Source organism: Salvelinus fontinalis, chromosome 32 (assembly GCF_029448725.1).
Source record: "Salvelinus fontinalis isolate EN_2023a chromosome 32, ASM2944872v1, whole genome shotgun sequence".
NCBI classification, from domain to species: Eukaryota; Metazoa; Chordata; class Actinopteri; order Salmoniformes; family Salmonidae; genus Salvelinus; species Salvelinus fontinalis.
This window is the reverse complement of record NC_074696.1, coordinates 40,137,554-40,153,298: the sequence shown is the minus strand read 5'-3', so window position 1 is coordinate 40,153,298 and position 15,745 is coordinate 40,137,554. Positions and strand designations below refer to the sequence as shown.

The following is a 15,745-nucleotide window of genomic DNA, read 5'->3' as shown; positions in this document are numbered from 1 at the left end:
GCACAGAGTCAATGTGCGGGGCACCGGTTAGTCGAGGTAATTGAGGTAATATGTACATGTAGGTAGAGTTATTAAAGTGACTATGCATAGATAACAACAGAGAGTAGCAGCAGCGTAAAAGAGGGGGGGATGCAAATAGTCTGGGTAGCCATTTGATTAGATGTTCAGGATTCTTATGGCTTGGGGGTAGAAGCTGTTTAGAAGCCTCTTGGACCTAGACTTGGCGCTCTGGTACCGCTTGCCGTGCAGTAGTAGAGAGAACAGTCTATGACTAGCGTTGCTGGAGTCTTTTTAGGGCTTTCCTCTGACACCGCCTGGTATAGAGGTCCTGGATGGCAGGAAGCTTGGCCCCAGTGATGTACTGGGTCGTACGCACTACCCTCTATAGTGCCTTGCAGTCGGAGGTCAAGCAGTTGCCATACCAGGCAGCGATGCAACCCGTCAGGATGCTCTTGATGGTGCAGCTATAGAACCTTTTGAGGATCTGAGGACCCATGCCAAATCTTAGTTTTTTTAGTTTTTTTGTGCCCTCTTCACGACTATCTTGATTACATACTATATGAGTATGCTGAAAGGTGGTAACAATAGAAAGGTAACATTTTCTCAGAAGACATAATCCGTATTCAATGTTATTAGCACAATCATTCAATCATTATTAGCACATTAGGTATAGTCTGATGATAAGTGATACTGATTCTAGTGAACATCATTGCATACTCTCAGTTCCTCTTATTTTCTAAGAAAGTGAACTCAAGAGTTTTGAGTGGGCCGTCGTATGGGACTTTCTAGAGTTTGGTTATGAGTAAGAGAGGGCGAGAGTATGTGGGGGATTTGTGAGGGGGTGTCTGTGTGTGCGTTCATGTGAATGTGCAAATACAAGCATGTTGGATTTTTGAAGCGAGAAAAATAGAAAACTCAAAAGACATCACATTTTGAAAAACAACATGTTAAATGTGCTACATTTATTACAAAAGTATCATCAAAATAATCTCTGACATAAAGTATCCACATATCATAACCTTGGTCCAAAAATAAACTACATAGACAAAACTACAAACGTGTATACAAAAACAATTCTAATTCACACAGTATTAATGTTAGAACAGTTCCACCATTTTGGTTTTAGGTAACAGAAACCTTGGTGCGCATGGATCTATTCCTGGCTTTTTCCAGTGAGAGCGAAAACGTACAGCTCTCGTATGAGGTACTATTGTCAATAGTTTTGGTAAAATAACAAGAGTCGAGAGCCATTCACCTGAGTGTATATATACAGTGGTACTAGGAGCAGACTGAGTAAAGGGGCAAGTGCAGTACAGACCACATTGGGTTCATTCTCACATACTGTATGGTTCAAGCTCTGATTCAGATGACACTCGCATCTACAGTACCACCAGTATAGAGGACGAATGAAATAAAACTTTAGCGACAGTGGGTAGATAACAAACTAAATCAAAGAGAAAGAGCTAGAAACACAAACAAATTCAAATAAAAATACACGGTCTTAATGTTTTAACTTACAAAAAGACAAAAAAAATAGAGAAACAAACGTTTTACTTTTTATTGCTAGTTTCTGTGCAGAAGTATGTATCTCCAATACATCACTAAATGACTCACAGGAAGTCCTGAGAAGCTATTTGCATTGAACCGGAACATTATAACATTTGGACTACTTTTAGTTTGCTTTCCTCTCTTGTTACATTACATTAGAATACACTATTTAAGTTATTTTTTTAAAAGTTATGCTACATAAGTTAGACCCGTTTATCCTCATATTTTATTTGATTCTTGCTGTTTTTTGGCAAACGCAAACACATACACATAGTTTCAAGATCCCTGATCTACCCTTTTTTAGCAAAAAATAAATAAACACACACAAAGATTGTCCGGTAATAAAACATTAGATATCGCAGTAATAGTTTGTGGCATTGGTCCAACGGTTTTCCCAGGAGTAAGCCTCCTTGGAAGTGTCAAGACGTAACATTACGTTAACAGGAAAAATAACCACTCAACTGAACAAATATAGCTGACAAACTCTCTCACACATTCCATGTAAATTACACCTGTGAAGTGAGTGAAACTTCACAGCGAAAAAGAAAACACCCTTAGTTAGGGTGGAAGTGCAATCACTGAACACACTGGCCATGTCTTTGTTTTGCTGCTCTCTTATTGGCTGTCCATAGTCTCTCTTCCCCTCGAGGAAATACTTATTTGTACTCGAGGATTTTTTTCCCCAGATTGTGCTCTGGCTTTTCAGGAGGTAGACCCTTAAAATGTTTCTTGTTCCTTACCCCTCCCCACAAGGGTCCTTCTACTTCGCCTACTGCCCTTGCGTCTTCACCATTGGCCGGTTGTAGAGGCGTACCACACTAGCCCTCTCCTGATAGGCTGAAGTAGAAGTGTGCGATGACGTGGTGGGAGGAGCTGGGGCGTTAATGGCCGCCGTGAGGGCCTTGAGCAGCAGGGTGGCTTCACTCTGGTCCTCCTTGCCCTCTCGCCCTTCCAAGCTCCGGGCTACCCAGCGCTCCACTGCAGCTTCCAAATGGGCTGGTCCTGCCCCTTCAGGCAGAGTGTCCGCCTCGGGGCTGGTGTCGAAGCGCTCGACCAGCTCGCGGATGTGGGTGTGGGCATGTGAGTTGGCGTGGACCTGGGCAGAGGCGGGGCAGCAGCTGCGCTGGTGGATGCGCAGCGAGAAGCGATGGAGGAAGGCGCGGGCGCAGAGCGGGCAGCAGTGGGGGCGGTCGCGGGCGATGTGCAGGCGTCGGTGCAGCTTGAGGTGGATGTACTGGGTGAACTTGGTGCTGCACAGCTTGCACTGGTAGGGCTTCTCACCCGAGTGGAGCCGCAGGTGGGTCCTTAGGTTGCTGGTGCTGCTGAAGCGCTTGTGACACACCTATATGAATAGGAACAGATAGATAGGAAAGTTCAGGTTAGGATGATGTTGTGATAGTGATATCATGAGAACAACTGGGTGAAACCAGGCTCCTGGGTTTCTGTTGTTTGCCCGCCAGCCAGACAGGGCCTTCCCTGTTTGCGTGCTAGCAGGGTAAATAGGTGCTAGAGACCCATAGGAGAACCATTTGAACAACCCTTTTTGGTTCCAGGTAGAACCCTTTTGGATCCAGGTAGAACCCTATTGGGTTCCATGTAGAACCCTTTCCCCAGAGAGTTCTACATGGAACCCAAAAGAGTTCAGCCTGGAACCAAAAAGGGTTGTTCAAAGAGTGGGGACAGCCGAAGAACCCTTTTTTCTATAAGTGTAGACTGCTTCTTTTGAGTGGGAGATCACTGAACCCGACCAGGAAAATCAACACAGGACTGAGGTCATGATCACACCCACATAGTTATAAAATAGTGTTCAACAAAAGCCCAGGGATTCCTTACATCGCAGGGCAGGGTGAAAGTCATACTGGCACGCAGGGGTGTGTGTGTTTTAGAGCTGAAGTAGACTGGAGAAAGCAGATCAAAACACAAACATACCGTGCACTCATGTGGTTTCTCTCCAGTGTGGACCAGGTGGTGCTTCTGCAGGTGGGCTAGCTGGGTGAAGCTCTTCTGACAGAGGTGACACTGGAAGGGCTTCTCTCCACTGTGAACTCTCAGATGCACCTAAAAGACAAAATGCCTCGGTTAGATAGGAGCCCACAATAAGACAGGAATAGATTGGGCCACCAAAGAAACCAAAAGTACCACCTATGTCTATAAGATCCTCACCTTGAGGTTGGACAGCTGTCCGAAAGTCTTGATGCAGACGTTGCACTCGTACTTGATCTTGCCGTTCTGTTTCTTCAGGGGGTAGGGGAGGGATTTGTAGCCAGGGGCAGCAGGTGGCGAGGGGCTGCTCTTTGGCATGGCCAGGCTGAGGTTCATGGCCTCCTCACAGCCACAGGGTGACGGCAGGGGTGTCTGGTGCTCCTGCTTGGGAAGGGGAGAGAGCTCTGGAGTGGCTGGGGCTCCACAAGGAGGTGACATATTTGGGGTCCTCTCCTTCAGCCCTCCATGAGTAGCTCCGGGGTAGGGCAAAGGCACTGGGAGCAGACCAGGCTGGTGGGTCATGGAGGGGTATGGAAGTCCATCGCTACTCGGGTAGCTGCTGTACCGCAGAGGGCCTCTGGAGGGGAGCATCTCAGGGAAGGGTGGGGGGTACTGGGGGAGGAGGAGAGGGTAGTGGGGGCTGCTGTATGGGGGGAGAAGCTGGTAGGGGGTTTGAAGGGGTCTGGAGGGATGGTAGAGGGGGTAGGAAGACACTAGGCCCTTTCTGTGGCCGTAGAGCCCTTGGAGGTGGAGGTCGTGGGGAGGGGAGGGGGCGGTAGGGTGGCACTCTGGGAAGCCGTAGACGTGAGATCCCAGGTTGGGCTCTCGCTGGATGGGTTGAGGAGAGGGGATGGGTCCCTGGTGGTCCCGGTGGTCCTGGGTCACCTTCTCATTCTCTATCTTCTGGCTGAAGTCCATGATTTGGTTGTCTGGCGTGTCGGGCGGAGTGTCTCTTTCTAGCACCTCCACGTCAATTCTCTCCTCCCCCTCATCCTCTCTCTCGTCTGTCATCTCCTCCTTCTCTTCGGATTCTCTGACCTCTCCGATAATGTGTTCTATAGAAGAAGATAAAACACAAGGTTGGACATAGTGGTTGGGTTTGAGTGTGTATGAAATACACTGCAAAAACAATTGTCAACCCTTGCCAATCCACACAATAATACAACTTCCATCCGTCCTTTGTGCAGACCTAATGAGCCATTATTCACTTATCACTCTGTAATAGGACAGTATTGATGGGCAAGTGACAAAGTTCACAGTCTTAACGGAGCGAGAAGTGACTGTAATGACGCACCACACTCACACTCGATCTCTCACATCCTCCCTAGCACTCCCTCTTATGGTAAATGATGATGATGGTTTCAGTTTTTAGATGAAACTTCAAAGAGTTCACGGTTTCTGTCTGGCACTATGATAGCAATGTTTTCATTTTGATGTGTGGGTGTATGTGGGTATGTGTCATGTAGGATTTGTAGTAAGACAAAGAGCTTTAATTTTTTGGGACGTTTCTGTCGCAAGGTTTCAGTTACCGCACGAGCGTGCTTCTCGGGACCGCAGGAAGAAATACATTTGCCATTTAGTTAGCTTGTTTTAAGTCCTACTTATGTTTTATGTGAATATCTGTGTAGCGTAGCTAACGCATTACTCGCTGTTTAACAGAAATTGCCTTACAACCAGGATTAAAGGGGAATTCAAACCACTGCAGGCTACAATAGTGCATTAAACCGTGCACTAGGGATACTACAAAGCTTAGGCGTGAACTTTCAACTGTCACCTGTTCAGTGCCAACCTGTTCATTGAAAAAATTGTAAGCCATTTAATTAGGCCTATAAATTGGTCAATTTAAACCAAATGTGTTTGGATAAACTATTTAAGCTACTTTTATCGTTATTGTTTTGTTGAAATTTTAGAGGCCTAGTCTATTTATGACAGTCTTTATCAGGGGTGTCCCCAAGTGTGTGTAGTACACAGTAAAAATGACTGTGTCATTGCAGTTGCCATTGTAGCCTAGTCAACATTAGTCAACAGGTTGAATGACTGTGTAATGTAATTATAGTGTAAGAGGGCATGTCTCCTTACAGAATTTCTGGCAACAAAACTAGTTGTCATATAATGAGTGGACAACTTGCCATACCTGAATTTACAGCTGACTATGACTCATGGACTTTACTTGACCAGGCATTGTTGAGATGACTTTCTACTCCTTTTGAGATTTGTGTAAGGAAGAGTGAGTGTGTTTGTGTGTGTGTGGGTGAGCTGTCTTCTACATTAAGGCAGGTGTAGCCGTGTATTGTGTTTTGTCAGTGAGTCTCTCACCCAACCATGACTCAGGATGTATTCCATAACAATGCCACCCACTCCAAAAAGGGGATAAGACAGGAAACGGTTTCCGTCACACTCAGTCTCATTGTTTACCATGTAATAAACTCAGTTCTTATCAATATGAGACCAAAATACTACGTTGAAGACAATAATCGTGAAAGTCTGTGATCGGACAAAATAGGCTCACCTTTGTGTCATCTTATCGAGCAGACTAACACATACAGATTTAAATCCCCTTTTTATCTGATATAGGTATGAAAAGAAAACTGTCTCACTGTTCACCATCGTTTCCACCTAGAGACAAACATACACACCTGGCTGTCTTTTACTACATTGACCTCTCACTCACTAATAGTTTTTCATTGAGTGTCATAACATAGAATAGTGCTTAATTGTAGAGCCACAGAAAAGAGAGAGGTAGAGAGTAGATGGAAAGGCAAATCAAGGAGAGAGAAAGATGAGTGCAGAGGAGAGAAGAGTAGAGGATGGGAAAGACGAGTGGAGAGGGTAGCGGAGAAAGAAACAAGGAGAGGAGTTGAGGAGAGTGAACAGATGAGAGGAGGGCAAATAAATTAAAAAAAATCAAAGATGGTACTCACTTTGTTTGAGCTCGTCACCCGGTTGGCTGCACAGTCTCTGGGCGAAATCTTGGCTGTACCACACCAGCAGCTCCTGCTTGGGCTCCACGGGCCGGCTGGTGTAGAAGTAGACGTCGCGGCCATTCTGGCACGCCACCAGGTTCTGTTCCGACAGCGAGTGCGCCGGGTTGACGTAGCGCATCCAGTTGCTGCGCCGCACGTCATAGCCGTCGATGAAGTGGTATAGCTGCCTGCCGTTATAGATCTGAGAGGGAAAAGACGGGAGAGTGAAATAAGAACACAATGCAATAATAGAACACACACACACTTGTATTTAAACGTAGTGTAACATCAGTTAGTACACAACTTTGTAATCTACTGTGTTGTTACATTCACTCATGACTGAAATGTTCACTGTGGCAGTTGACAAACATTGTCACAGTATACAGATAGAAAGCGTAGTTCACCTCTGCCATGTACAGAATAGTCTCCTATATCCTCTTCGAATGAACTGGTTCTCGTTCCACCTGGGTTGTTTCTTGAGAGTGTGTCCCTGAACTACTGTCACTGTCTGGTGTGAAATCAACGCTGTCACTGCTTTTATCAGCTGCTAGTTAGACTGACGGAGAGGGGGCAGGGCAAAGAGTTTGAACGCACGCCCAGACAGACAGACAGACATTTTTTTCTCTCTTTCTCTTTCTGTCTCTCACACTCTGGTTGGGGGGTTTCTCTCAACATGCCCAGACTTGAATGGCTGCTTCCCACCAGGAGATGCAGCATATCGCAATATTGTCAACCGTAGGCATTTCCATTACATTTCCTCACTTGTCAAGTTGTCAATCACTTATTAAATATAGGGTGCACTGTAATGGTTTTTACTGGCATCCCTTAAGGAAGTGTAAGAGGGGTTGTGTTGGCAGACACAAACACACACAAATAGATGGCGGCACGTGCTCACAGGCACACACACGTCACACACGTCCACACCTGTCCCGTGAGAGAGTGTTGACATTCTCTCGAGGCGAGTCAGACTTTCACCAATTTGCAGTAGTAGGACAGGATGGATCTGGTTAACAGGAAATGCCAGAAGGAAGGTGACAACGTAGGACAGAAAGCCCTAACAGGGAAACGACTCAGAGAAAACTCCTGAATTAGGCAAGTCACCGCCGGGAGACAGAGAGAGGACGAGGGTGTGTGGGAATGAGAAGGAAGTGTGCATGAGAGAGAGAGAGAGAGAGAGGAACGCTATCAATCACTTCCTATATGTCATACTTGTTGAATGGGTTGAATGGTACTTGAGCACTGGGAAGGATGTAATTGTTGCGTGCGTGAAAAGATCCACAACTTCCCTAAAAAATCTGTCCAAAACCCCTGAATACCTATGGGCTTCTGAGCAATGCATTTTTGTTTCCTTTTAGATGGGAAGTGACTGACTTGGTGTGAAACTGTTCGACCACTTTTGCTTCTTTTTCCAAGAATAATTGGAGAAGAAAACTAGGACGAATTTTGGGTCGAATCTCTTTTTCCCGTCTCTTTCGAGAAGCAGTTCCCATATCTGCTTGTTAGGTAAGGTATTGAGATTTCTCCCCCAGAACCCACAGTATCATTTCATTCACCTGCTTTCATGGCTGTAGCAGCTCTCTCAGCTCTCAACCAGCTCTCACATTCTCGCGTCAGAATTTAGACGTTCAAACGTCAAATTTCAAAGTTGCTCCAAAGTCAAATTTGTGTTTAAGGCATTAAGTTTAGGCATTAACTCAGCATTTTAAAGTTAAGGGTTACGTTCAGGAATTGACTACAAATTGTGAAGGTATTAACTCAGAATGGTTAAGGTAAGGGTTAGGGGCTGGGATAGGCTTAAAACAAAAATATCACTGGATAAGCACTTGCAACCTTTGGAATCAGAGGCAGATGCTTACGCCCATCCACCATCCCTGTCCACAATGCCCTAGCAAAGCCCAAACCTACTTGAAGGTAACAGCGCTCACTGTTGCCCCTAGTGGCTGGTTTCCACATCATCTCCCGACATCTTGACGTCTTCAGACATGGATGGAAGTTGAATACTAACTTGTATCACGGGTGACCTGGCTGATATTTTCAGTATGTCTTCATATACAACTCCAGCTGACTGAGAGCAAGTTATAACTATTTACTATAACTATTTTTGGTTATCCTGTTTCTTTTAAGTATGCCAAATCTAATTTGTTGCTGCCAAAATCATGTTAGGACAAGATGGGAAGAACTTTAATGAAAAGGACAATTGGACCAAGGCCAAACAAACCGTGTGTGTGTGAAGGGTTATTCCGCCAACTTACCCTCCAGAAGTATTTCCTGTCGGCCTGTTTGGGGACGTTGTATTTGGTGTAGATGTCACCCTGCAGAGGTCCGAACCGAGTCCCCTGAGGAATGTACTCTTTGCTGAACACGCCTGTCACCTAAACACAAGACGATACATCATCAAACAGTTAAGCCTTAGAACCAGATTTCAAGACAGCACAAACAGATCTGGAACCCATGCTATCAAACATTAGAGTCAGTCAAACAGTGCCAGTTCCTTAAGACAGCCTTGACCATAGAAATAGAGTTGTTAGAAGCATGAGGCTGCAGTCATTAAATGAATGAAGGGAATTGCACTTTCTCTGACCTGCTTCTCTGACTTGCTGACTGTCCTCATAAACACCATTGACTTAAAGCCAATTTATGCTTGACCTTACAATGTGGATGCAGGCACCGAATGAATGGTGTGACGCAATTGCAGAGCCTCCGGAGCCATTCAGAGGCCAAATTGAGCTCTGTACCGCATCGCCGTGCGCCGACCAAGTGATTTAACAATGCGGAGGGGCCCGTATAGCTCTGCATTGACAGTATAAACACGAACGCACTTCCATGGCAACTTACTTCACAACAGCTCTGCTCTGCTCAGCAAAGCTCGAGAAGTATAAATGCCCTGACTTCTGCGGTGGCCGTATTGCAGGGAACGCTCTACGGCCGCCGCAGACGTTGGATTGACCATGCAGAGCCCTTTTACAGGGACAGAGACGGAACACAAATGACCTAACTCAGCTCACCGCTGCCCCCGCTGGTGAGAATGACCACCAGTCTCTGTAGTGCCTGGACTTTTTCTGGTACGTGTTCAATGTCTACACTCTGACTCGGAGTTTACCAGACTCAACTTACACACTTACATGAAGTAAAGAAAAACACGCATCCACAGTTAACTCGAGAGCTGGCGTAAGGAAACAGGGAAATAGCTACAGTAGGACTGACTCTCTCCCCTGAGCCTTGACGGCCAGGAATAGCAACCTGACTCGTACTTCAATAGGGATTCTTTAGAAAGTACTGGAAGTTTGAATAAGGCACAGGGGACACCCCCGCTTGGCAGGGAGCATCTGTGAGACGCACCCATAGCTTGGGGGTGGGGGGGGTGTCTTAAGGGGCTTTGTCTTGAAGATCTGTTGAGTCCTGGCCAGGGGGTGACGGAGGGTGAGACGAAAGTGAGTGTGACAGGGACATTGTGTGGCCCCGTTTTAGCGTGACTAATGAATGAGCTGCGACGGGGCTGCTGATTAACAACCGCTCAGCCAGGTTTATAAGAAGACGAGGAAGGAGGGGGGGGGGGGGGAGTAGAGGACTCGCTTCTTGACTGGACCACGCCACCACTCTCCCTCCCACCTTCCCCCCTAACTGTCCCTGCTCGGGAATAGGTCCTCTCGCAGCCAGGAAATACAGCCTGTGACGATGCCTGCCCTGTGCCCCAAACGAACGTTAATCGTTGGAGCTTAACCTACTTACCCACCTCCTCCCCTCACCCCTCAGCCCCCCCCCCCCCCCCCTCCTCTTGGCACACTTAGGTGTTACGAAGAGCGTTGGAAGGAGGAGTGAAGGGGGGAGTGACCCCTCTTCTATACTGACCAGCCAAATCCTTCCATTCATGATCTTACGTGTGGCCTCAGCTGTTTACTGGGAAGACTTTCCAATAGATGTTGGAACATTGCTGTGGGGACTTGCTTCCATTCAGCCACAAGAGAATTTGTGAGGTCAGGCACGGATGTTGGGCGATTAGGCCTGGCTCGCAGTCAGTGTTCCAATTCAGCCCAAAAGTGTTTGATGGGGTTGAGGTCAGGGCTCTGTGCAGGCCAGTCAAGTTCTTCCACACTGATCTTGACAAACTATTTCTGTATGGACCTCGCTTTGTGCACAGGGGCATTGTCATGCTGAAACAGGAAAAGGCCTTCCACAAACTGTTCCCACAAAGTTAAAAGCACAGAATTGTCTAGAATGTCATTGTATGCTGTTGCATAAAATATTTCCCTTCACTGGATCTAAGGGGCCTCACCTGAACCATGAAAACAGCCACAGACCATTATTCCTCCTTCACCAAAATTATAGTTGGCACTATGCATTGGGGCAGGTAGCGTTCTCCTAGCATCTGTCAAACCCAGATTCTTCCGTCGGATGGTGAGGCGTGATTCATCACTCCAGAGAATGCGTTTCCGCTGCTCCAGAGTCCAATGGCTGTGAGCTTTACACCACTCCTGCCGACTCTTGGCATTGCGCATTGTGATCTTAGGCTTGTGTGCTGCTGCTCGACCATGGAAACCCATTTCATGAAGCTCCCAACAAACAGTTATTGTGCTGACGTTGCTTCCAGAGACAGTTTGGAACTCGGTAATGAGTGTTGCAACAGAGGACAGACGATTTTTATGCGCTACACACTTCAGCACTCGGCGGTCCCGTTCTGTGAGCTTTTGTGGCCTACCACTTCGTGGCTGAGCCGTTATTGCTCCTAGAAGTTTCCACTTCACAATAACAGCACTAACAGTTGACCGGGGCATCTCTAGTAGGGAAGAAATTTGACGAACTGACTTGTTGGAAAGGGGGCATCCTATGACGGTGCCATGTTGAAAGTCACTGAGCTCTTCAGTAAGGCCATTCTACTGGCAATGTTTGTCTATGGAGATTGCATGGCTGTGTGCTTGATTTTTTTAGACCTGTCAGTAACGGGCATGGCTGAAATAGGCGAATCCACTAATCTGAAGTGTTGTCCACATACTTTTGTATATAAGTATTACATTAGGACTGAAAGAGGACCAAAAAAAGTAATATGAAAATTAAATAGAATTTCTCTTTCTGTTAGTCAATAATAACTTGGTGAACAACTGAAAGAATCCCAGAATTGAAAAGTAGTAATTTTGCATAATCGGCAATCGCCATGACTAAACAATGACTGGTAACAAACAATGGTTGGCAAGGACTAATAAGTATGTGTGAAGTTCCCATAGGTAGTTCATAGGTTTTATTTTTGATTCAATTGGCATGTGTCTGTTTCCTGTCGATTCACACACCCTCTGGCACTGTGACCTTTACTGGGAAACACACACACACACACACACACACACACACACACACACACACACACACACACACATACACATACACATACACATACACATACATATACATATACATATACACATACATACATACACATACATACATACATACATACATACATACATACATACATACATACATACATACATACATACATACATACATACATACATACATACATGTATATATAAGGTAAGATGCCAAGATGCTAAGATGCTAAGATGCCAGGACATAAAAACGCCATAGGTTATATGGATTCCCCAAGCAAATGCCAACTACTCAGGGGAGAAATTGACATTATGCCATTATCAGAAAGGGAAACGTCTCTGAGTCTACAAAGCCAGCCTTACCAAAAGACTGTAACATGTTTGAAATGTTGTACTTTACACGTGTGTTTTAGTGAGACACTCATATAAAAAAGTTCTGCTTGCAAGTGCAAGTAATGTTGCTGTCTTGCATGCAAGTACAGTAGAGTTGAGGGCCACTTTGCCTCTGCTGAAACAGGAAAAGAGTTCTCACAAACCCTTGGTGTGAAAGTGAAGTCTTGCACTGTGTATTCAACTTGCTACATCTGGTTTGGCTGATGTTTGTGTTTGTGAGGGTGGAAGGAGACTAACAAAGTCATAGAAAACCGTACCATGCGTTCATAACCACAGTTTTCACACCTCTCGCAGGCCTAGGCAGAAAAAGCAGCAGAGAGAGGAAGAGAAGAGACGCTCACAGCTAAAGCAGGGACATCTAAGCGTTGCTCGGATGAAAATACTGAGAGAAGGAGGAAGGAACCGTATGCTCAGTTAACCACACGAAAAGTGAAGAAGATTGACCAAGTGAGAAGAATGCAAGAGAGAATTACAGCCTTTTTTTTCCCCAAAAAGACAGAGACGACTTTTCTGCCACAATTTGAAGTTCACTTTCCACAAGAGCATGGTGTACATTTTAGGACACCCTCGGCCTAAAACCTCACACCTCAGATCCCTTCTCTAGTGAGTCATAATGCCATGCCAGTCAGCTGATTCACTGACACTCATAGCCTGGAGATATTGTGTAGAAGACTGATTCACCTAAATGGAGGGAAAAGAGGGATCGAGAGGAGAGGGGGAAGGAGGGCAAGACCGGGAACTGTTGATGTGATTTTACCGCTCAGGTTGGATCACCTGGATGCAGCAGCCCTGGTCCCTTATGCCTGTTTGTGGTCGGAAGATCCTGGCAGTGATTGTGATGCAATATGGAAAAGACACATAATGACAAGGTATTTGTTCCAGTATTGCAGCTACCTGTTCACGGAAATGTGTGTGTGTTGACCCAGAGACGTGATTGTAATACTGACCTAATCTAACGGTAAAGAGGCTAGGCAATGACTGGTAACAAACAATGGTTGGTAAAGGTAAAGAGGCTAGGGGCTTGTACCGGTGCACACGCGAGATGGCCATCGTGACACTGAACAAACCAGCAATGGAATGGAGAAGCTCTTGCTCGCACCTAACACGAGCCTTGACCACAACTTGTCATTGACCTCTGACTCTCCCAGATTCATTCAGACTTGATTAATAGAGTATGTAAGAAAGACCTGGTGCATCACAGTAAATGTCAATACACAAACATGCACTTGGCTGTGAACGTGTACTGTATTCCCCTCCTGGTTCTAAATCTGGCGCCTTTACAGAAATGCTGATTTTAAATGTGATTTCTAATAAAGTTCCTACCTCATTCTCTGTGCTGTACTCAAAGGTGAGGTTGCGGGGTATGGACGTCATGGCTTTGGGCACACCGAAGCTGGGGTCCGACACCTGGTCAGGGACAATGTAGGTACAGTTGAGGGCAAAGTCGTCCTCTCGCCACTCCCTCATATCTGGGTCTGTCTCCAGCTTCATCGTAACACTCTTTGTGTTGATTCTCTCTTCCCCACTGGACTTGGTTTGGGTTGGGGTGCTTCGGTACGGTGTCACTTTGGTGATACTTTGTTTTTCTTGGGGGCCCTCGTCTTTAAACGCGTTGGTTAAAGCTTGAGGTCTGGAAGAGAGAAAAGGGAGAGAAGAGGTCTCCAGCTACTTTATCCTAGCATGAATAAAATGGTATGTTTGAATTCACTAGTGACAACTAGTGGAATTCCTTTGCCTTGCGTCTTGTTGTCACTTGTCATTGTCACTTGATAAGCAAAACCCTGTACTGTGAGAATTGATTGAAAGTGACTTAATCCCCACTGCATGATAGGGTGTTGACAATGTTTGTCGTCATCAATATAATCCATGGAGCAGCAATATTGCAAAAAGGCAACAGAACCACTGAATGACAAAATGATCAGCAATGTAATTCAGCCAAAACATCATCAAGCTAATAAGTTATTGCTCAATACCGAATCAAGTCAACATGCTTAATTTCACCAAAAATCCTTGCAGCTTTTCCATTCAACCCAGCAAAAATATTCAACATATTCCAAGCCCCAATATTAATCTGAATATCACCATGGTTGATCAAATCCAATCCAAATCCTAGTCCATCAAGTAAGTGTAAACAAGTCAACTCCATTTCTCAACCCCCATTGTTGACCATGACCCAAGAGGTCAAGCCCATTCAGTGCTGTTCATTCACTCAACATTGACTCGAATACAAAAGTTCACAATTACTGTATTTGACATATTGCTTAAACACCTTCCTTCTAAAAAAAAAATGGATTGTCATACAGGCACAAAATAGGAAGCAGTTGACAATTACTTTTAGACAATAATTTTGCTGTGGGATCATCATCTCTTTGGTAAGGTCATCCCTCGCTTCCTCTCTTTGTTTTGTCTTCTACTATTTCCAGTGTCACTCTCACTTTGTTTTTCCAGGAATTCCTCCCTGTAAGATCCTTCGGGTATCCAGGCTGTGGCCACTTTGCCTCTGCCACCAAATCTCCCGAGCCACCGTTGGGCAATGCTTTTTTACCCCATCCTCTCGTCCAATGGGAAGCTGCCGTTGGCCATGTGACTGAGAGGATTAGTTGGACGTGCGCCAATTGACACACAACTGGTGGCTTTGGACAATTCCCTGAATGTACACTTGGCCGCAAGTGACTGTGCACACACACGTGAACACACACACACACACAAAGGAACACCCCAGGGCCCACGTAAGGCATCCAAATGAATGAAAGAAAGAATAGCAGATGGCTGGCTTGTGGCCACTGACAAACACACTGAAACACACATAGACTTTTGCATGGTTTGGCCCTTAACGAGCAATCTGATCTGGTGGAACAACGTCCTCAGCCCCTCACCTTGACCTCCAACATCTTGGTCTCCTCAATCCCCCAGATCACACACACACATACTTTTTTCAAATTCATAATAAAACATTTAGGTTCAAAGGACCCTGAACACAAGTACACACACACACTTCAAATATTTTATTTGGATTCACAATAAAGCATAGAGGTGCAAAGGATCATCCATTGTATTGTGAAAGGACTGTAAATTGTTGTAAGATCTTTCTGGATAATTGGAAGCGGGGAGTCAACGTAAAATTCTATGCCTCTAGGTTGATTCCTTTAGATTTTTACAGGAAAACCTCGGATGAATATTGAAATTTTTTATATTTTAATATTGAATGAATATTTAAAAAATTAAATAAAATCTGCCAAAAATGAAGTAGTTAGTACATCTTACGCTGATATATATACATATGAAAATATTATTTATATATAGTTCATAAATAGTTTATCATGTTTATTTATATAGTTTGGATTATAAGAAGGACTTCCCGTATTTGATTTTATGAATCTTATGCGTACATGTGTTGTGTTGGGGTATAGGGTATGTGTGCATATTATGTGTATACATTTCTGGCTAGCCCCCTGCAACACGTGGACATCGGTTTGTGGCTTAGACATCCTGTGAGGTGATGGAACTCCAATCTCAGCTGTACTGTATTTGTCTAACACC

At 45.2% G+C, this 15,745-nt stretch overlaps 1 protein-coding gene across 3 annotated transcripts; it reads right to left on the bottom strand.

The window, feature by feature from the left end:
- Positions 1 to 928: 928 nt before the first annotated feature.
- LOC129831337 (PR domain zinc finger protein 1-like) lies at positions 929 to 14,704 on the bottom strand. Of its 3 annotated transcripts, XM_055894660.1 has the most exons (7): positions 14,538 to 14,704; positions 13,529 to 13,835; positions 8,747 to 8,866; positions 6,453 to 6,696; positions 3,712 to 4,586; positions 3,478 to 3,606; positions 929 to 2,890 (listed from the first exon to the last, which is right to left on the bottom strand). In XM_055894660.1, exons 2-7 carry the CDS (start codon positions 13,694 to 13,696, stop codon positions 2,318 to 2,320), a joined length of 2,109 nt encoding a protein of 702 aa, XP_055750635.1. In that variant the 5' UTR covers positions 13,697 to 13,835; positions 14,538 to 14,704; the 3' UTR covers positions 929 to 2,317. The 3 variants fall into 3 exon arrangements, with proteins under 3 accessions (XP_055750635.1, XP_055750637.1, XP_055750636.1); XM_055894662.1 differs by lacking the exon at positions 14,538 to 14,704 and having other exon boundaries at positions 13,529 to 13,868; XM_055894661.1 differs by lacking the exons at positions 8,747 to 8,866; positions 13,529 to 13,835; positions 14,538 to 14,704 and adding an exon at positions 6,899 to 7,417.
- Positions 14,705 to 15,745: the final 1,041 nt, after the last annotated feature.